Source organism: Lethenteron reissneri, chromosome 72 (genome assembly GCF_015708825.2).
Source record: "Lethenteron reissneri isolate LAM-NWPU_2019-01 chromosome 72, ASM1570882v1, whole genome shotgun sequence".
NCBI lineage: Eukaryota > Metazoa > Chordata > Hyperoartia > Petromyzontiformes > Petromyzontidae > Lethenteron > Lethenteron reissneri.
This window is the reverse complement of record NC_083850.1, coordinates 2,130,116-2,152,535: the sequence shown is the minus strand read 5'-3', so window position 1 is coordinate 2,152,535 and position 22,420 is coordinate 2,130,116. Positions and strand designations below refer to the sequence as shown.

At 51.4% G+C, this 22,420-nt stretch overlaps 2 protein-coding genes across 2 annotated transcripts in view; one reads left to right on the top strand and one right to left on the bottom strand.

Moving 5' to 3' along the window:
- LOC133361317 (zinc finger protein 91-like) overlaps positions 1-22,420 on the bottom strand; it is a gene marked incomplete at its 3' end in the record, with an annotated part of 1,159,662 nt that overhangs the window by 369,808 nt on the left and 767,434 nt on the right. The window lies entirely within an intron of this gene.
- Positions 1-22,420, top strand: part of LOC133361289 (uncharacterized) — a 52,223-nt gene that overhangs the window by 16,288 nt on the left and 13,515 nt on the right. The window contains exon 5 of the mRNA XM_061580225.1: positions 27-243. Coding sequence (XP_061436209.1) covers positions 27-243 — 217 coding nt within the window. The remainder of the gene's footprint in view (positions 1-26; positions 244-22,420) is intronic.

Genomic DNA, 22,420 nt, shown 5'->3' with positions numbered 1-22,420 from the left:
AATGCGCATGTGTTCTGTTAATTTAGAATGCACAATTCAAGGACTCACAAGTCTCGAGCGGTGTGCAACAACTGGGCTACGTGATGTACGATGGACACTTGGACCTTAGGGATGGCTCCAGCTATCTGACACTCTATAACGTTACACGAGCACACGGTGGAAATTACTCATGTGTTATCAACACCACCGGCTCGAGAGGAACCGCAACTGGACGTCTTTGGATTACTTCACCCAGCACTACTGGTAAGAAGCCATCAACACGGCGTCGAAATTAATAGAAATTAAACTTAATGGAGTTACTGGTGCAACTCTTGCGCAATACTATTGCTTCTATTTTTTTTATCGCATGTGGTCAAGCAATTCACTGTGGCTACCTTAATTGCTTTTGCTCTCTCTCTCTGCTGTACATACATTTTCCTTCACCCCTGTCATCGGAAATGCACGAACATTGAGGTATTGGGGCTCGTCCCATGTTTACAGGCCGGAAACGGCAGTGGAAATTCCACAGCATGACGGAAACGAGTCTATTTTATAAGATAACCACTGGCGATTCGCCCACAAAGTGGTACTCAATGTATCGTCACCAAATCTCAAAATATAACAAAATTTATATTTGTCCAGATTAAATAATTATTGGTCAAAGATGCCTGCATATTTAATTTTTTGTGATTAATTTGTGGATTGGTCACGTTCAGGAAAGAGAGAGCCGAGGGTATTTTCTCACACCCCTCCCAGCCGAAATCGTACAAACGAGTAGCGATGTAGAAAGGAGGGATTTGAAATGTTGTACGATCCGAAGAAAAACATTGATTCAAATCTGTTGAAATATGACGTCACTGTGAGTTATGGCACGAGCATGGCGTCACGTGTGTGCATTTCCCTCAAACGGTGGTGTCATGTGTCTTTGGGTGGCGTGTGGATTTGTCTCCGGTCCCCCGGTTTTTCCCTCCACATTTAGAAACAACGTCACATGTTTAGAGTGCTTGTCTGCTGATATAAATTTCCACGTGATAAGCGATTTCGTGGAGCTATCATTTGTGGCCAGGTCGCTTCTTAAAAAGCGCTGAATAGCTCAGTAGGCCTTACCTAAATGCGTGATGCTGATTCTAAATGTGGAGGGAAAAGTCCAGGCGACCACGGGGAAAGATAGAGACACACATACTCCAAATATACAGCAGGCATCGTCAGGGTCGGGATAGAACCCACGACCTCCTGTATGCAAGTTAATGGAGATAACATCCCCAAGCCACCTTGGCGCCCCACACATTCGGGAATTTGATCAGCTCTTTATGTTCACTAATTTAATAATACAATTATTACGACCTTTATTACATTGGTGACAGAAGTGCTTCTTGAGACCGTTTGGACAATTATTAGAAAATGCCCAAGCACCTCAAGAAAAGAAACCCACCGGATCCTCCGTCGAATGAAGATGTCGAGGCGGACGAGGACGAGCTGCTGGGAGCCACGGGTCCTCTACCGCCGTCTGCCGCTCTCCCCGATGCCGCGCATCGACGACAGGCCGGCGAGGCGACGTCTCCGGCTGCGGATGAGGGGTGGCGTCGGGTGGCGGAGCAGATAGAGTCGCTCCGTGCGATCCTGCTAAATCTTGCAACGGCGGTCGCGTCATCAGCGGACCTCGGTCGGCCGCGTGGATCTCACCCAAGGGCCGATGACCAAGATCTTCAGCGGGAAACGCCGTCCGCCATTACTCCTGCCGCGAAGGGGGTGGCCTCCATCTTGGGCGGGGCTGCTGCCACGGGGCTGCCGGACGCCATCTTGGGCAGGGCTGCTGCCACGCGGCCGCCGGACGCCATCTTGACGGAGCCGCGTGCTGCGCGGGGAGCGGGATCTGACATGCCCGAGGCCTCGGATATCTACCGCGCCATCGCCTTCCTCAAATTAAAGAATTTGTCGTCGGGGGTGACTGGAGCGCGTTCACGTGGTGGTTCGAGTCAGCCTTTCAGTCGGTGCGATGGACGGAGGCAGAAGCGCTGGAGGCTCTGCCCACGCTATTGAACGATGTCTCCTTGGCAGTCTTCCGCTCCATCCCGGCGAGTAAGAAAAAGACGCTGCGTGACGCTTTCGCGGAAATGGCGGAGTTCTACGAGCCGCCGACGGCGGCTACCAGGAAATTCATGCAACGGCGCCGAGGAGCGGATGAATCGCCCTTGGCCTACCGAGGGGGCGCTTGCCATGGCCGCCTACCCCGATTCGTCAGCCGATCTCCTGGATCCTCTCATCCTTTCTAGAATGATTGAGTTGTCCCAGGAACTTAATATATCATTACCGGTGTGCGGCCACGAACCGCTAACGTCTCGATGGGCGGTGCGCTGTTTGGATGCCAAGTTCAACCTCAAACGCTGGGACCAGATGGCTGCATGGTCGGGAGATCCTGGAATAGACGGGCCACCATTGGGATGGGCCCCACATCGTGTCGTCCACGGTTCCAACGACTTCAGCGACGACGAGGTGATGGCAGCCATTCCTCGCTGGGTCCCGAAACGCCGGCCGCGCAACCAGCATGACGGGGCCGGACGTCCACGAGCGGGGACCGGGGCGGCCGACCGCCGGGCGGCGACGGCCACATGTTTTAAGTGTGGCCGACGAGGCCATTTCGCCTGGGATTGCAGCTGCCGACTTCAACCCCCTCAGCTCCCGTCGGGCCGACTTCCATCTCCTCCACCAGAAGCGGATCCATGGCACCCTCGGGCAAGTCGGCACATATCAGACACCCGGCAGGTCTTGACACATCACGCATCCACTCGCACCCATGTTTGCACTCCTGAAGGGAATTGTGGGTCACCTGGGTCGATGCCACACTCAGTTACACAGTGGAAAAAATTGGCTCGAAGGGTGGTGGCAGCCGCGTCGGGGTCCTCAATGGTACGGGGTACTATCGATGGGATCGATGTCCGTATTTTGGTGGACACCGGCGCGTCTTCAACCATCATTTCCGATGTTATTTTTCATCTCCTGTCCATTCCTACGTCGCGGATCCGACCAGCTAATGATGCATGCGTTGCTGCGAATGGGGGTAGCATGGGTATTTTGGGGCGAGTAAATGTGTGCATTGCTATAGGGAATATCACCGCGGTGGGACCAGTTTTGATCTGGTGTTCATTGGCCGTCCCATGCTTATTGGGCACCGATTTCCTTCGTCGGATGCCTGTTAAAATAATCGTCGATCAAGGTTCTTTGGAAATGCCAGGGGGCAGTAGAATGTCCTTCCTGCCGTCCCTGCTGGGCCGTTCGCCCCCAGGAAATGCTGTTAACGCGATTGTTGCTGTCACAGTAGCAGTACCATCAGGATCACAAATGCTTATTCCGCTGCGTTACCGAAAGCGGTTGGAAGCCGTGGACGATGCGACGGGTGTGTTGTTGTCCCCGTCGAACTCTGTGGCAAAATCCTTTTCCCTAGTGGCGGCTCAAACTATCGTTCGTCCCAGCTGGCTCACGCCACTACCGATTTCACCAGCTTTGAGAGCGACCAACCCACAAAAATGGCCTCTGGCATGCCACGATCCGATCGTTCGGACGATCGATGGATCGCAGAATTGTGCGGGGAAAATACGTCCTTGTCGGCCACGCAGCGGAGCGCCTTGCATTCACTATGTCGGAGTACGCTGACGTTTTCAGTAAAAACGTTTTGGATTTGGGCCATACCACGCTCTTGTCGCACCATATCGACACCGGTGCAGCGGGACCGATTTGTATGCACCCGCATCGCATGAGCACGGCAGAAAGGGAACACGTGCGTGGCGCGGTGGACGACATGTTGGCGGCCGATATAATTTCGCCGTCCAACAGTCCTTGGGGCGCGCCGGTGGTGTTGGTTAAAAAGAAGGATGGCGGAACGAGGTTTTGTGTAGACTTCCGCCGATTGAATAAGATATCCGTGGCCGAGGCATACCCCTTGCCACGGATGGACGACTCATTGGACGCTTTGTCGGGGGCAAATTTCTTCTCTACCCTCGACCTGTCATCTGGGTTTTGGCAGCTCCCCCTCGATGACGCGTCCAGACCGAAAACGGCGTTCCGCACGCCGCAGGGCCTCTTTGAGTTTAACCACCTACCTATGGGCTTGAATGCAGCACTGGCGACGTTCCAACGCCTGATGGAACTGGTGCTAGCGGGGCTGCAGTGGGAAACGTGCCTCATATATTTGGACGATATCATCGTATTCAGTCGCACCTTCGAAGAACACCTCCAACGACGTGATGCGACGGGAATTGTTGGCAATCGTCCATTTTGTTCGCCAGTACCGGCTGTACCTGTATGGAAGGAAATTCCTTGTGCGCACTGACCATGCTGCCTTGCAATATTCTTTGAAATTGGAACAACCGTCCGGTCAATTGGTTCGGTGGTTAGAATCTCTGCAGGAGTTTTCCTTCAATATCACGTACCGCAAGGGTACTTGCCATGGAAACGCGGACGCTCTCTCTAGGTTGCCCGTAACTCCTCTCTGCGCCTGTCTGACGGGTATGCACCACTGTTGCGGCGCTGCCTACCGCGCCCTGTCCGGTCATGGGAGCGATGTCAAAGGATGAAGGCCAGGATGTACCCGTTGGCGCCGACAATACGTTGCATTTGCCGCACTTGGTGTGGCTATGCGAGCAAGAGGCTGATGCCTCTTTGGCTCTACTGTGGAAATTGGTCGGGAAACCGAGATCTCATTTGGTGGGATGGAAATGGCAGTTGTTTTGGGGGCCAGGCGGGATTACTGATGTGTACGGATGGGTTGTCGGACCGTTCACGCCTGGTTGTGCCGACGTCCCTTCGCCATGATCTGATCCGCGCGCTGCACGCCGACAAGCTGATGCACCTTGGCGTGCAGAAAACATTTGCCGCGATGCAGCAGGATTTCTTTTGGCCAGGCATGACAGCGGATGTCACTAACTTTATCCGGTCATGCAATGATTGTGCAAAGCGGAAACCGCCACGTCAAAATTATGTCCCGCCCCTATGATCGATCGAGGTGTCCCGTATTAATGAGCTGGTCGCTCTGGATATCCTGGGCCCGTTCCCTCCATCGGCTAGGGGATATAAATACCTTTTGGTCGGGGTCGAATACTTTTCTCGCTGGCCTATGGCCTGGCCTCTACCTGACCAAATGGCCTCATCCATCACCGAGGCTTTCTTGAATGGGTACGTTATGGATAAGGGAGCACCTGAAGGGCTGCTCACGGATCAAGGACGTAACTTCTCTAAATTGCTCAAAGACGTGTGCTCTGCCTTGGGTACAAAGAAAATCTGCACTTCCCCTTACCATCCGCAAACGGATGGCATGGTGGAACAACATAACCGCACGCTTTCGGCCATGCTTTGTCACACGGTGAGTGAAAAACAAACCGATTGGGACTTGCACATACCGGGCATCCTGGCGGCATACCGCATGGTTCCGTAGGCATCCACAGGATATTCCCCATTTTTCCTGATGTATGGCCGTGAGAATGTACCCCCGATTGATGTGCAACTTGGTGCAGCGGGGAAACAACTGTCCCCTTCCTTGCTTGACCACGTGCGGGACTCACTTAAACGGGTTACGGAGGCGCGAGAGGCCACCAGATGTGCGACGGCCCGTACGCAGGCAAGGAACGAGAGGTGTGCGCATCGATCGTGAACTGACATGCCTTGGTCGGTGGGCGATATGGCATGGCTCCATTGCCCTCAGGTGCCAGTGGGTACGTCCCCTAAACTGCACAGGCTGGTGGACATTCGGAATCCCCAGAGTGTTCGAATCCAGTACGGCCAACGTCGTTGGTATGTTCATTCGTCGCGGCTCAAGCCCTATGTTGACCCGCGTGCTGGCCCTTCATCCCCACTTGTTGACCTGCCAGGGTCTGGCATGCGGATTGTGCCACTTGCCTCGCCGATTGCTCCCCAGCGGGGCTGTGTTCTACCCCCCGCAGACGCACAGATTTTGAAGGACGACGAGACCCCAGACGTTCCACCTCCAACGGGGCCTGTCCCAGACACAACGAAAACCGAAAATTCTTCTTCTTCTCCACTGCAACCACCTCCTGCTGAACAGTCGGCGAGGCAACCACGCGCGAGGGGAGGAGAGGGTCCGGCGTTGCGTACGCGGTCAAAGTCTCTCCCATTCGCTAATACTGTTGTCCTTGCGGTCTGTCGCCCTGGTGTTACTGCGCTACAGGGGCGCCCTAATGTTTGTCGGTTGTTTTAATGTTTTAATTCCTCTGCGCGTTGGTGCCTACTCCCCTTACCTTGTTAATGCGTCATGGACATCCTAAGATGTTATTCAAAGAGATTCGGGCTGTCACTCTTTTCCCAGCCGAGACGGCTGACTTTTTACACCGGGGGGGGGGGGGGGGGGGGTGATGTAATGTGAGGATATATCCGGGTTTCTGATGGATCACACCTCGTTATGATGATTGGCTCTACCGGTCCTGGCCCATAGCCAATGGGGGGAAGTCTAGGGGCGTGGCCCTGACGTAATGGGAAGGTGACATCTGTAAGTAGAGGATTGGATCTGCTGGCTTTAGCCACAGCCAATGGAGGGACGAGTCAGGGGCGCGGTCCTGGGAACGTATGATGGAGTCTAGAAGATTCCATAGAGGTTAACCAGGATTGGTGGAAAGGTACCACGTGACCCGGGTATTAAAAGGGGTGGAGACGGACAACACGTGGTCAGATCTGGAACGAACGGAGGGTGAGGCCATGCTGGAGTGGGGTCCAGGTTGCCACGTGGTCACGCGTGTCCCCTCTCTCTCTCTCCCTCTCACGCTGTCTGTCAGCAGCGTGAAGGAGTAAGATAGGAGTGTTGTGAACGAAAGACAAATAAAGACCGGATTCCAGAAGTCGCTTCCACGACCTTTATTACACAATAACTAGATTAAAATATCTTGATTTGAAGCTTTCGTGACTGCAGGAATCCATACTCTTTGGTTATTTCGGTAAAGTCACGTAGGCAGAACTTTACTGAAAGAACCAGAGAGTATAGATTCAAATATAATTTTTCATACACATTTCATCTTAAAACGGCGTAATAAATGTCGCACAGTTTCCACACAGAAGTGCAGGAAACTAAAGTAATCCACTTGCTATACCACTGTACCCTTGCAAGTCAAGACATTGCGATTGCGATGCCCACGGATAACAATGAAGTTTCACGAATTTGTGTGATTCACCAACTGCCATAGTGCTGTGTTACAGGCATCAGAATCTGTATTTATACTGCAGGAGGAGTCCAATGAGCTATGAAGATCTTTTTCACAGATATCCAGTAGGCACGGGGTAAAAACGTTACAACAACAAACAGTACAAAAACACGACAGTAATGCAAAGTACAAGCAAGGTAAACAAATCACACAAACACAACTACAACTGAACCAACCCCATCCTACCAGGCAAAGCCCACTGAAGTATTCACTAATTTTTCAGAAAAAGTGGCTTATCATGTGGAAATTTACAGCAGAAAAATAATCACGCATAGCCATAATAGGAAATCAACTGATCGTCCTAAGGGGGGAATGCAAAAAAACATGGCATTTCCACCACTGCAATAGAGTGACATGCATCGCTCGCTTGAGCTGGGATGCATGGAGACTGTGAGCCAGTTTAACACGTATTTAGGACTTGAGATAACACGCGCCATGCGTTTGGTTGTGATGCGAACATGCAGCGGACAGTGGGGGTAACTGGGGACACGGACAGTAGGCGTGCCCATAAAGTTGTTGTTGCGCTAATTAAGGGGTGAGGTCATTAAGAGACGCCACAGGTGTTAAGGGTAACTGAGGACGCAGGCCGGTGATTGGTCGAGAGGGTGAGTGGTCGAGACAGGCGCCGGGGTGTCTACGACAACAACATCACGTGAGGCTGGCGGGGAATGACATAATTAATTGGGGCTAATTGGTTCGGGGATAAAGGCAGAGAGCGTATGGAGATACGGGAGTCATTGTTAGTGTTGGAGTCGCAGTTGGAGTTAGCGTTGGAGTTGGTGCCTGGGACAAGAGTGTATAGTACAGGGTAACAGTGGACAATAGTGTAGCAGTGGACAAGAGTGTATAGTATAGGGTAGCAGTGGACAAGAGTGTATAGTATATGGTAACAGTGGACAAGAGTGTATAGTGGGAGGTAGCAGTGGACCATGAGAATACAGTATACGGTAGCAGTGGAGAGAGAGTACGAACGGAGTAGCAAGGATGGAGCGAGTAGAGCGTAGGAGCAGCAGAGTAACGGACCTTGGTGGAGAGAGAGAGAGCGCGAGCGAAGCGGCGAAGCGAAGCGAAGCGGCGAAGTGAAGCGAGCGAACGGAGGGACATTGAGTGGGGTTGATTAGGAATTGTACATTGAAGAGTATGGAGGAACATTGAATGATGCTGTCGGAGATGTGAACTATATACGAAATAAAAGGAACGAGAAAGGTGTCAGTTTTGTACCAGTTTAAAGGGTAAAAACCTACTACTATATTTTCCCACTGGTATAGGAGGTCTCATAGTGTAAATGCTTACCCGAGCTCTCAATACTCTGATAGTGCACTGTTTTTGAGTAGTATGCCTTTTGGCGTCATCTGGTCCAACACCAATGGAGACTAGGCTCTAAGGAAAGCTGTCTCGGGTGTGGACCAATCAACTTCAAGGACAGTGCATATCATTTCCATTATCAGAGTTGTTTCTTTTTTCCTCTTGGTTTTTTCGGTAAAGTCACGTAGAAGGGAAGTAATAAAATAATAAAAATAAAACATAATAAAATAATTCTCACGACGTTTCGGCCACAACGCAAGCAGCCATCCTCAGGTGGAGAACAGGTCCGTCAAGTAGACAGAGTCTGAATGTCACGCTCCAGGCTTGGAGCGACTAATTATGCTGGGATGGAGGGGCAAAGAGCGTCTTGACAAAATAATTTGCATATCAAGAGGAATTTAGCATATTAATCAAAATTGTTTCTTTTTGTTTGCATTTTGACTGCTTGTGTTGCGGTTATTGCAAACATGATGCCTTGTATAAAGGTGTCAGTTTTGTACCAGTTTAAATGGTAAAAACCTACTACTATATTTTCCCACTGGTAAAGGAGGTCTCATAGTGTAAATGCTTACCCGAGCTCTCAATACTCTTGAAGTACCGGTGAGGACGCTTGACGCCGAGGTTGAGGCACACGTATGTTTATTCACAATATGACAGTGGGCATATACACACTCGAGGGGGTATCGGCCCCCTCACCCGTATAACTCGGGATACACCCCTAGCTAACTCTGTCCTAGCCCCGAATCCTCCACTAATGGGCTAGGGGAGGCTAACTGGCCCGACACTGGTAAGTCGGGCCCGGTACCCGGAGTTCCAGACCAGCTCTTACAAGAGCACCGGCTCTGGCTTTCGGGACCACGCCGCTGGCTCAATCCTGTCCGGCCCTGAAAAGGACATCGAACCAGGGGAGTCCAGGGCTCTATCTAAGATGTCTTCAATCTTCTTCCCTTAGCTTAAACATAACTGCCAAGCCCTTTGAAACATCCCTTTTTATACCCAACCACTCCCTGAAAGGTGGGGCCCCGGGGGATCATAACGTTCGAACCAGCCCCCCCCAGGGTGTCTGGCTCGGACGTCGTAGAGGGAACTTGCTCGTGCACTTACGTAGCCCCGCCCACTGTGTTTGTTTTCCATAGGCTGCCATGCATAACGGGCCCTCTCTTTAACACCCCTACATCACCCCCCCCCCGCATAGCTTGCAGCCGTCCCGGCTGCCAACATACAAAAACGACAATAAAAGTGCATTTACACCTTGACCGCGCGTGTGCCTCACTATTTTTCAACAATAACAAGAACAGCAACAAGAACACAACAAAATGCAACAGCAAGAAGAGAAAACAACCCGACGCACCCCCCCTTGAATAAATACGAATTCCGTAAAAAAAACAACCTATATACAATTTGCAGGGAACCCACCATACACACAACACCAGGTGAACCCAACGTATGTACATTTCAATGGGCAGGGAACACACCACCCACACAACACACAATGAACACAACGTATGTACATTTCAATGGGCAGGGAACACACCACCCACACAACACACGATGAACACAACCTATGTACACATCTTCCGGCCTCATAACAGTCTGCGCATTTTTGCGCGCGTCCTTGCAGCGGGCCCCTCACACGGGGTAACCCCGGGTGGCGGACCGTAAGGTGGCAATTGTCCGTCCCGGAGTGAGACCTCATCCGATGCCGCGCGACCGTCGGTATCCCCAGGAGGGGTGGTCGGGCGTGAGCCCGTCAGTCCTGATGCACCTGGAGGTGGCACGGCCGGCAAGGCATTAGGTGAGAACGACGGAGACGGACCCAGTGAGTCGGTCGACCCCCCACACGTTTGGCCACGCATGTGTGAAGTGGGTTTGTGTACCGCAACGAAGGGTTTTAACCTAGAGGGGTGCACGAACCATCGCCGCTTCCCCCATTTAATGCGCACGCACTGTGGTCGCAAAACTTCGACCACCTCCACAGGGCCCCGCCACGGCCGCGCCAGCTTAGGGGAGGTAGCCAGGGGCACTTGGGGACAGTGCAACCATGCCTTGTCCCCCGGCTTCCACTGTATTACGTGCGCCCGACCCAGCCTGAGGCGCTCATTCGCCTTTTGACAGAGGTCCGAGTTTAGCATAGCAGCATCCCGCGCCTCTGTTAATTTGGCCAGATTAAATTTGACGTGGTCAGCCAATTTAGTTTTCCCTTGCGGGTCGGGGATCTGCAGCTGGGCGCGAACAGGCGGGTCGGGTTCGCGACCGTACATGAGGTAAAAGGGGGAAAATCCCGTAGCTGCATGGGGTGCCATCCGGTATGCCGCCAAGACCCCTTGAATATGCAGGTCCCAGTCAGTCTGCGAGTCCGAGACCTGCTGTGACATCATTGACGTAATGGTGCGATGCAGGCGCTCGACCATTCCGTCAGTTTGCGGGTGATACGGGGAGGTACGAATTTTCTTCGTGCCTAAGAGGTCACAGACTTGTTTGAGTAATTTACCGGAAAAATTTCTGCCCTGGTCGGTCAGCAGCCGCTCCGGAGCACCTTTGTCCAGGACGTATCCCTGAACAAAGGCCTCCACGATGGCTGCTGCCGACTGGTTGGCAAGGGGCCAGGCCATAGGCCAGCGCGTAAAATACTCGACACCTGTCAACAAATACCTATTGCCCCTGGGGGTGGCGGGAAATGGGCCCAAAATGTCCAGCGCGACAAGCTCATTTATTCTGGATACTTTGATCGATTGCAAGGGCGGGTTAGACTCCCGCGCCGGCGGTTTCCGTTGCGCACACCGAGGGCATGATCCCAATAGATCCCCAACATCCCTCGTCATACCAGGCCAAAAAAAATCAAGTTGTAGCAGTGCAAGAGTCTTTTGGGTCCCCAGGTGTAATAGGCGCTCATGCGCGGCCCACACCACCTTGTCTCGCAACTCAGAAGGGACCACCAGCCGATGTCGCTGGGATTTGCCGTCCCAATGCATCAGCAGACCTTGCACCATTTCCCATGCATCCGAATCACCCTTCACCCGCCCAGCACCCCCGACGCGACGACGCCACCCGAGGAGGGAGGTATCCTCCATTTGGAGGCGCCCCCATTCAGTGACGGGCAACCCCAACAGGGAATCCCTTCCCTGTTGTTCGATCGAATTAGTAACCAATGGTTCGTCGTCGTCGGTGGCTGCCAAGATCGGAACCGATGCGTCCCCTGAAGGCCTGCAACGTCCCGACCCCAGGAGGCATGCACATTCGGAGGTGGTTGGCATGCGCGACAGAGCGTCCGCATTCGTATGGCGAACGCCCTTACGGTAGGTGATTTCAAAATCAAAGTCCTGGAGAACCTCCAACCATCGAGACAACTGTCCCGATGGTTGTTGAACTCGCAGGGCATACTGTAGTGCCGCATGATCTGTGCGGACGGTGAAATGCCGACCGTACAGATATGGGCGATACTGTTGGATGAAATAGACAATTGCCAACAGTTCCCTACGGGTGACACAATATCTTTGCTCCGCAGGAGACAACACCCGACTACCGTACGCGACCACCCGTTCCACGCCACCAACCACCTGGGAAAGCACACCCCCAATACCCGTGTTGCTCGCATCGGTGTCGAGCAAAAAGGGCTTAGAAAAATCTGGGTAAATCAAGGGAGGGGCTTTTACCAGGGCGTCCCGAAGGGAGCAGAAAGCAGCCTCCTCCTCTTGACCCCAGTGGAACCGAACCCCTTTAGATGTTAAAGCGTGCAGGGGTTTTGCAATTGTCGCAAAATCAGCGACGAACCGTCGGTAATACGACGCAAACCCAATGAAACTCCTGACCTCTCCCACCGAGGTGGGAGTCGGCCAGGAGCTGACACACTGCGTTTTGGCGGGATCGGTAGCAATACCTGAGCGTCCCACCATGTGCCCCAAATAACGCACTGAATCGCGCAACAAATGGCATTTTTGGGGCTTGAATTTCAAATTAGCAGCCCGCATCTTTAGGAAAACCGCCCGCAACCTCTGGAGATGTTCGTCAAAAGTTTTACTAAAGACGATAACGTCATCCAAATAAATAAGGCACGACTCCCATTGCAATCCAGCCAAAACCAATTCCATCAAACGCTGGAAAGATGCCGGCGCTGAGTGTAAGCCCATCGGCAACCGGTTGAATTGGAACAGGCCATGCGGTGTACGGAAAGCAGTTTTAGGCTTTGAATCATCGTCCAGAGGAAGCTGCCAGAATCCCGAAAGTAAATCCAGTGTGGAAAAGAATCGCGCTCCCGCCAAGGCGTCCAGCGATTCATCCATCCGAGGGAGCGGGTATGCGTCGGCAACCGAAATTTTGTTAAGACGCCGGAAATCAACGCAAAACCGCAACGAACCGTCCTGCTTTTTAACCAGGACGATCGGCACTCCCCAAGGGCTGGTGGAAGGAGAAATGATGTCGGCGGCCAACATGTCATCAACAGCCGATTTGACATGGTCCTTTTCGGCGGGACTCAACCGAAACGGATTTTGGCGAATTGGCGCGCTGTCACCCGTGTCAATATGGTGACGCAGCAGGTGAGTACAACCCAAATCGTATTTATTCCGACTAAAAACGTCGGAAAATCCCCGCAGTAGTGTTTTAAGTTGTTGACGCTCTGAATCTGACAGGTCCGTCGATCCCGCACAAAGCGCCTCGAGCCACCCTTCATCGCTGTCCGAATGCTGTCGCGGCGCAGGGACAACGCTGACGTGATTTGCGACGGGTTCCTCACATGGCACCGGCGTTGCGTGAGCAAGCACGGTCCCCTGTGGGACCACCACCGTCTGCGAGCCCACATTGAGGAACGCGATGAAGGGTTCACCGTCCCCTCTTACTATGGTCTGGGCCGGAAGTAAATGAGGTCCACTAACCTCGGCCCTAGACGGCCCCAGCAGAACCCCTTGGGCCCCAACACCCTTAGCGAAGGGCCGCCGAAGTTTCAAGGGAATCAACATTTGCGCCCCCGGAGGGACGCGCACCGTTCTCTCTACGAATGCCGGCACCGTCGCGAACGCCGTCCGAGTCGTAACAGGCGATGGCAGAAACGCCATGCGTCTGCCCGACGGGAGCTCAATACATCCCTGGTCGAGCAATATCCTAATCGGCATTTTGGCCAGGAAGTCCGTCCCCAGCAGGCACGGAACCGCCAGCGAGGAGGAAACAAAAATCGGCCTAGACAATTTAATTTCCCCAATACAAATTTGGGCACGAATTTGTCCGATGATGCCAAGTGAGCCCCCGTTAGCCGCATAGAATGGTACGTTAACAGGCATCAAAGGACGACTCCGGACAGGGAGAATATTGTAAATCAACTCCGAAATAATGGTCGCCGATGCTCCCGTATCGACCAGGATGCGCACTTCAACCCCGTCGATGTGCCCCACAACGGCCGACGACCCCGACGATGCGGCTACCACACGATCGGCCAGCACGGACCACTGGCCGGGTTCGATATGAGTACCCGGGGTGGTGCGTGATGGTGCGATGGTGCGCGATATCGGCCCCCCTCTCGTTGCGGTGTTTGAGTGCGTGACGGGTGTGTGCGTGGGCCAAACATGTGGGGTGCCGCGACTCGCCGGGTTATGATGGTGGAGCTTGTGATGAGGCCCGTCGTCCCGTTGAGGTGTCGTCCCGCGCTGTCGAGGAGCGCGGCACCCCGAGGCGACGTGGCCCCGGACGCCGCAGTTGAAACACCGCGGGAGCGCCGTTGGAGGAGACGGACGGTTGAAACGGCCCGGCCCGTCCCGGCCCGACCGTGCTCCTGTCGCCTGTTGCGGTCGGTGGTCGACGGCGTAGAGCTCCTCCGTCGGAATGGTGGCTGCAGCCACCGCACGCCCCGCCGATGCCCTGCTGGCTTTCCGCCGCAGTGACAGGAGGTTGGCGTGGAGGAGCCGCGCCGCCTGGAGCGATGTCATCTCCTCGTCCTCCCGGGCGACGACCGCGATGTCAAGGTCGTCTGCCAGGAGGAGGATCTTCTCCGTGACCATCGCGTCCACGCCGTCGTCGTCCATACGAGGGAAGGCCGACTTAGCCATCGCCAGGAGGCTCGTCCGATATGCTAGGGGCGACTCCTTATCACCCCGCTTGCGGTCGTAAAATTGCTGTCGGCATTCAGCCGATGGTCCATAGACCCCGCCCAGCAGCTGTAGTGCCATCGGTAACGTAGACCGCTTCTCTCTCGGCGCCGATGTGAGGGCGGCGAGCGCGTCGCCGTCGAGGAGCGCCGGCAGCGCGCAGAGAGCCTCCTCATCGGACCATTTCGCCATCTCCTGATGGGCGAAGAAACGTCGGCGAAAACCGGCCCAGTCCCCCTCCGCGCCGATGAACTCCTTCAGCGGGGGCAGTCTCTGATGAAGCGCAGCGGTCGTTGTGGACTCCCGCAGGCTGATGTCACCACCACTCGGCTGTGCGTCGGTGCGAACGGCCGATGGGATCGCCTGTCGCGCTTGTGATGACGTTGCAGCTTCAGCGACGGCGATGTCGGAGCGGATGTCTAGGCTGGCCACTCCCCGAACAGCTGTAGCGTCGATGGCGGGAATTTCAAATTCGGACTGCTCCGAAATGGCGGGAAGGCGCCCTGGTCGTTGGCTCGCCTCGCCCCGTGTTGGATCACCGGCCCCTAGTCGCGTGATGGTCTCCAGCGTGGCGGCAGCGGCATACAGCAGCTCCGCCAGCCTCCCGTGAGCCAGCCGTAACGCGTCTGGCTGCGGCCCCTCTTCATTTCGATGCCCCGGTAAGGAGGCGTCAGGCCCCGGCTGCACCTTGTCTTGTGGAGCCGTCTCGGGCTTGACGATCTCGGCAGTGTCTTCCTCCTGCGGTACTTTGGCCTGCGCTGTTTTCCGCGTGTCCATGTTCGAATTACTTCTGACACCAGTTGAAGTACCGGTGAGGACGCTTGACGCCGAGGTTGAGGCACACGTATGTTTATTCACAATATGACAGTGGGCATATACACACTCGAGGGGGTATCGGCCCCCTCACCCGTATAACTCGGCATACACCCCTAGCTAACTCTGTCCTAGCCCCGAATCCTCCACTAATGGGCTAGGGGAGGCTAACTGGCCCGACACTGGTAAGTCGGGCCCGGTACCCGGAGTTCCAGACCAGCTCTTACAAGAGCACCGGCTCTGGCTTTCGGGACCACGCCGCTGGCTCAATCCTGTCCGGCCCTGAAAAGGACATCGAACCAGGGGAGTCCAGGGCTCTATCTAAGACGTCTTCAATCTTCTTCCCTTAGCTTAAACATAACTGCCGAGCCCTTTGAAACATCCCTTTTTATACCCAACCCCTCCCTGAGGGGTGGGGCCCCGGGGGATCATAACGTTCGAACCAGCCCCCCCCAGGGTGTCTGGCTCGGACGTCGTAGAGGGCACTTGCTCGTGCACTTACGTAGCCCCGCCCACTGTGTTTGTTTTCCATAGGCTGCCATGCATAACGGGCCCTCTCTTTAACACCCCTACACTCTGATAGTGCACTGTTTTTGAGTAGTATGCCTTTTGGCGTCATCTGGTCCAACACCAATGGAGACTAGGCTCTAAGGAAAGCTGTCTCGGGTGTGGACCAATCAACTTCAAGGACAGTGCATATCATTACCATTATCAGAGTTGTTTCTTTTTGTTTGCATTTTGACTGCTTGTGTTGCGGTTATTGCAAACATGATGCCTTGTATAAAGGTGTCAGTTTTGTACCAGTTTAAAGGGTAAAAACCTACTACTATATTTTGCCACTGGTAAAGGAGGTCTCATAGTATAAACGACCAATATCATCCATATTACAGTTATTTTGGGTTAGATCTCGTAAATATATACAAATGTGTCGGTAATCCCGCCACCACCCGACACAACTAGCCAAATCTGGCTGTTGCCTGATGAAGGTAGTTGTGCGTAGGCAATTACAAGTAGAACTGTGTTGATCTTAGTCCAGGTGAATAACGTGCTCCGTGTAAATACATGCCTTCAGCAATTAATTTATGTTTTGATTGCTTCAATTCTTTGCCTCATTCCCCCTGCTTGGCTTTGGTGAGTACTTTGAGCTGCTCATAGAAAGTAGTGGGTGTGTTCTCCCAGATATTCTAGCTCATTCTGTGTTATCGTTTAATGGTGTAGGGAGTATATCTGACATATCAGACAACATTATCGAGGTAAATTCTAGAAATCTTGGCTTGCACAATTTTGACAGCTCATATATATGAAAGGGTGCTTATAATTTGGCCGTGAAAAAAAGACAAAAGTCATCCAATGCACTTGACGACCACAGGATACCAGCTCTGCCGTTACATGGGTCAACAATGTCCGTGTCCCCAATTGAGCCACCGGGATTGGGTCAAACAATTTGCTACTGTAATGTAGCAGCAGCTATGACAACGTTGGGAAACAAAGCAGCCAAAACAACGAAAGTTCTGAGAATGGTGAATGAGATCACAGTAGGGACATAGAATGTGAGAACACTATGGGCAACAGGACAGTTAGAGCTGCTAATAAGGGAATATAAAGATACAGGTACGGCATCCTCGGACTCAGAAATGGATGGACAAGAATATGGGAGCTAAATTGGGGGTGAAGCGATCTGGTCAGGGGAAGATAAAGTGTACACTTGACGGGTTCTTGTTGAATGGAAAACTCAAAGCCTCATCATTGGGATATAGTCCAAGAGTTATTATAGCGAGATTTAATGGACAAGCCATACATTTCGGTCATCCAAATATATGCACCATCAGTGCAGTGGAGGATATTGAAAAGTTCTATGAAATGCTGTAAAGCACGTTAAAGGAACTGCCTAAAAGCAATATTAAGATAATTGTGGGAGACTTTATTGCAAAAATTAGGAAGGATAACACCGGATTGGAACGCATCAAGCGAATGTATGGACGTAGAGAAATAAATGAAATAGGTAAAAAACCGATTTAAAGCTTTCGTGACTGCAGGGATTCATCTTCTTGGTTCTTTCGGTAAAGTCACGTAGAAGGGAAGTAATAAAATAATAAAAATAAAACATAATAAAACAATTCTCACGACGTTTCGGCCACAACGCAAGCAGCCGTCCTCAGGTGAAAACCAGGTCCGTCGAGGCGACAGAGTCTGAATGAAACAGCACACGGGCTTGGAGCATATATATAAGCTGGGCGCATTGACAAAGGAATTTGCATATCAACAGGAATTTAGCATATTTATGGGAAATGCAGGAATGTAATTAGTACTGCATATGCATGTGCATTATGCAGGATTAACAGCATCAAAGGGAGCTGCAGTTACTGCTGCTGCAGCAGTTGCTGCTGCTGCTGCAGTTTCTGCTGCTGCTGCAGTTGCTGCTGCTGCTGCTGCAGTTGCTGCTGCACTTGCTGCTGCTGCTGCACTTGCTGCTGCTGCTGCACTTGCTGCTGCTGCTGCAGTTGCTGCCTTATCCATTTTAATATAACACTATGTATTATTCTACCCACCCTAATGTGTATCATACTGCTATATGTTTACTGTACAATTACGACCCCATACATTACTCTGCACACTGCACCATGCCAGTGAGTGGAACGCGGTCTGAAAGTCACCGTTAACGTGAACACAATCAGTTAAGATCCGAAATGGTTTATTACGTCCTTCCAATGATTGCTAAGCCAGAATCCATCTTCTCGGTTGAAATTGTCTCTGTGTTTGTATATGTGGATCGCCTCATGAACGAATCTCTCATGATAGCCAGATGGCTTGCAGAGAACCTCTGTCTTGGAGAAGTCAATGTCATGTGAGCCCACTGAATTGTAACAGTGATCTGCCACGGCTGAGGTGTTTGTCCTACCGTGTTTCAGGTCTGCCTTATGTTCACGGATGCGGTCCGAGACATGTCGTTTGGTTTCTCCAATGTAACTGCTACCACAGAGGCAACTTAGTTTGTAGACGCCAGGGTACTGTATGTCTGGAACCACATCTTTTACAGACGGGACCAGATCACGGATTTTATGTACTGTGTTGAATCGGACCTGGGTCTTGTGTTTAATCAGGATTTTGGAGATCTTTTTTGTGACCCCAGCAATGTAGGGTAAGGTGATGGTCTTGAAAGGCTCCTCAACAGGATCCTTCTTGATGGTTGGAGTGATGGCTTTGCGGATTGTGTAGTCGGAGTAACCATTAGCCTTAAGAGCTTGGCGTACGTGTTTGAGTTCACTGGAAATGTGTTCATGGTCGGAGATGCATTGGGCTCTATGATATAGAGTCTTGATGAGGGAATTCTTCTGGGATGGATGGTGGTGGGAATCCGGTTTTAGATAAGCATCCGTGTGGGTGGCTTTCCTGTAGACAGAGTGGCTCATTGAACCATCAGGTCTCCTTTTGATTAGGACATCAAAAAAGGGTAGCTTGCCATCATTTTCGACTTCCATGGTGAATCTGATGGCTGGGTGTATGGAATTGATGTGGTCGAGAAATTGGTCTAGAGCAGGCCGGCCATGTGGCCAGATGACAAAAGTGTCGTCTACGTACCTCTTCCATAAGGTCGGGCGTAGAGTGGCAGTCTGGATGGCGTCCGTCTCAAATTTCTCCATGAAGATGTTGGCTACAACCGGAGATAGGGGGGAGCCCATTGGGGTGCCCTCAATTTGCTTGTAGAAGGTTCCATTCCAGGTGAAGTATGTATTGGTTAAGCAGTGTCTCACCAGGGGGGGTACCCCAGCATTCAGTCCTTGATGAACCAAGTCTTCAATGATTGCGATGGTGTCAGGCACAGGCACCTTGGTGAACAAGGAAACCACATCAAAACTGACAAGCAGGTCGTCTGGGGACAGGGCAATCCCCTTGATTGTCGATACCAGGTCAGTAGAGTTTAGTACTGCAGAGGTGGTTTTTCCAGTGAAAGGCCGTAGGATTTCGGACAAAAAACGAGCCAGTTTGTAAGTGGGGGAGTTGATAGTAGAGACAATGGGACGAAGAGGTGTATCTTCTTTATGTATCTTTGGCAAGCCGTACAATCTTGGTGGCCTGGCTGCAGAAGGTTTCAACGAGAACTGTTTGGTCTGATCAATTAATGCGGTTGAAGCAGAAATGATGTTGTTGGTTTTGGAGACGAGGCTGTTGGTGGGGTCTCTTTTTATTTTTGTATAGCTGCCATCGTTGAGTAGTTCTTGAATTTTGTTGTTGTATTCTATTTTGTCCATGATGACAGTGGCATTGCCTTTGTCGGCTGAGAGGATGACAATGTCATCCCTCTTTTTTAATTGAGCTAATTCAAAACGCTCATCTTTGCTAATGTTGCTAGCTGGCATCTTAGCGTTTTTGAGGGTTACAGAGATTTCAGATCTTGCTACGTCTGCAGCGATGTGACTCAAGCCCTTGAGAGCTACATCTACTCGAGCAATTATATCATTAACTGGTATATGTCTAGGTGTGACTGCAAAGTTTAGTCCTTTAGCTAAAACGGATTTCAAACCTTCAGAAATAGGACTGTTACTGCGATTAATTACGACTTTGTTAACATCTAGCTTTTCAATGTGTGGGTCCGGTTTCTTGTTTGAGAGGCGGTTGAATTTGGAAATCAAGTTGTCCTTACATTTAGTCGACATAGCGGCAGCTGAAGAGGCAGTCATTTTTTCCACATGTTCCCAATCCGATGTGGACATTGTTACACTCAAAGATAAGTGTGATTTGTAGAGTGTCTTGTCTAACTGATCTAGTTCGGTGCGCGTAAGTCTGATTTTCTCTGAGATAAGAGCTAAACTAGTTCTAGACAGAATTCGTTTCGCATTAGAAGAAGTTACAGCAGCAGATGTTAGTGTAAATGCGTTTGGTATTACCTTAGAGTCGCGGCATCTCTTCAGAAAGGTGAGAGACTCGATTAGCTGAGCCTTCTTATCCCGGAGCTTGTTGAAGGATCTCAAAGTTATGTGGAAACCCTCCCCGTAGAGGCGGTTAAATTTCGATTTAAAGCTTTCCTGACTGCAGGGATTCATCTTCTTGGTTCTTTCGGTAAAGTCACGTAGAAGGGAAGTAATAAAATAATAAAAATAAAACATAATAAAACAATTCTCACGACGTTTCGGCCACAACGCAAGCAGCCGTCCTCAGGTGAAAACCAGGTCCGTCGAGGCGACAGAGTCTGAATGAAACAGCACACGGGCTTGGAGCATATATATAAGCTGGGCGCATTGACAAAGGAATTTGCATATCAACAGGAATTTAGCATATTTATGGGAAATGCAGGAATGTAATTAGTACTGCATATGCATGTGCATTATGCAGGATTAACAGCATCAAAGGGAGCTGCAGTTACTGCTGCTGCAGCAGTTGCTGCTGCTGCTGCAGTTTCTGCTGCTGCTGCAGTTGCTGCTGCTGCTGCTGCAGTTGCTGCTGCTGCTGCACTTGCTGCTGCTGCTGCACTTGCTGCTGCTGCTGCTGCACTTGCTGCTGCTGCTGCAGTTGCTGCCTTATCCATTTTAATATAACACTATGTATTATTCTACCCACCCTAATGTGTATCATACTGCTATATGTTTACTGTACAATTACGACCCCATACATTACTCTGCACACTGCACCATGCCAGTGAGTGGAACGCGGTCTGAAAGTCACCGTTAACGTGAACACAATCAGTTAAGATCCGAAATGGTTTATTACGTCCTTCCAATGATTGCTAAGCCAGAATCCATCTTCTCGGTTGAAATTGTCTCTGTGTTTGTATATGTGGATCGCCTCATGAACGAATCTCTCATGATAGCCAGATGGCTTGCAGAGAACCTCTGTCTTGGAGAAGTCAATGTCATGTGAGCCCACTGAATTGTAACAGTGATCTGCCACGGCTGAGGTGTTTGTCCTACCGTGTTTCAGGTCTGCCTTATGTTCACGGATGCGGTCCGAGACATGTCGTTTGGTTTCTCCAATGTAACTGCTACCACAGAGGCAACTTAGTTTGTAGACGCCAGGGTACTGTATGTCTGGAACCACATCTTTTACAGACGGGACCAGATCACGGATTTTATGTACTGTGTTGAATCGGACCTGGATCTTGTGTTTAATCAGGATTTTGGAGATCTTTTTTGTGACCCCAGCAATGTAGGGTAAGGTGATGGTCTTGAAAGGCTCCTCAACAGGATCCTTCTTGATGGTTGGAGTGATGGCTTTGCGGATTGTGTAGTCGGAGTAACCATTAGCCTTAAGAGCTTGGCGTACGTGTTTGAGTTCACTGGAAATGTGTTCATGGTCGGAGATGCATTGGGCTCTATGATATAGAGTCTTGATGAGGGAATTCTTCTGGGATGGATGGTGGTGGGAATCCGGTTTTAGATAAGCATCCGTGTGGGTGGCTTTCCTGTAGACAGAGTGGCTCATTGAACCATCAGGTCTCCTTTTGATTAGGACATCCAAAAAGGGTAGCTTGCCATCATTTTCGACTTCCATGGTGAATCTGATGGCTGGGTGTATGGAATTGATGTGGTCGAGAAATTGGTCTAGAGCAGGCCGGCCATGTGGCCAGATGACCGCATTAATTGATCAGACCAAACAGTTCTCGTTGAAACCTTCTGCAGCCAGGCCACCAAGATTGTACGGCTTGCCAAAGATACATAAAGAAGATACACCTCTTCGTCCCATTGTCTCTACTATCAACTCCCCCACTTACAAACTGGCTCGTTTTTTGTCCGAAATCCTACGGCCTTTCACTGGAAAAACCACCTCTGCAGTACTAAACTCTACTGACCTGGTATCGACAATCAAGGGGATTGCCCTGTCCCCAGACGACCTGCTTGTCAGTTTTGATGTGGTTTCCTTGTTCACCAAGGTGCCTGTGCCTGACACCATCGCAATCATTGAAGACTTGGTTCATCAAGGACTGAATGCTGGGGTACCCCCCCTGGTGAGACACTGCTTAACCAATACATACTTCACCCGGAATGGAACCTTCTACAAGCAAATTGAGGGCACCCCAATGGGCTCCCCCCTATCTCCGGTTGTAGCCAACAT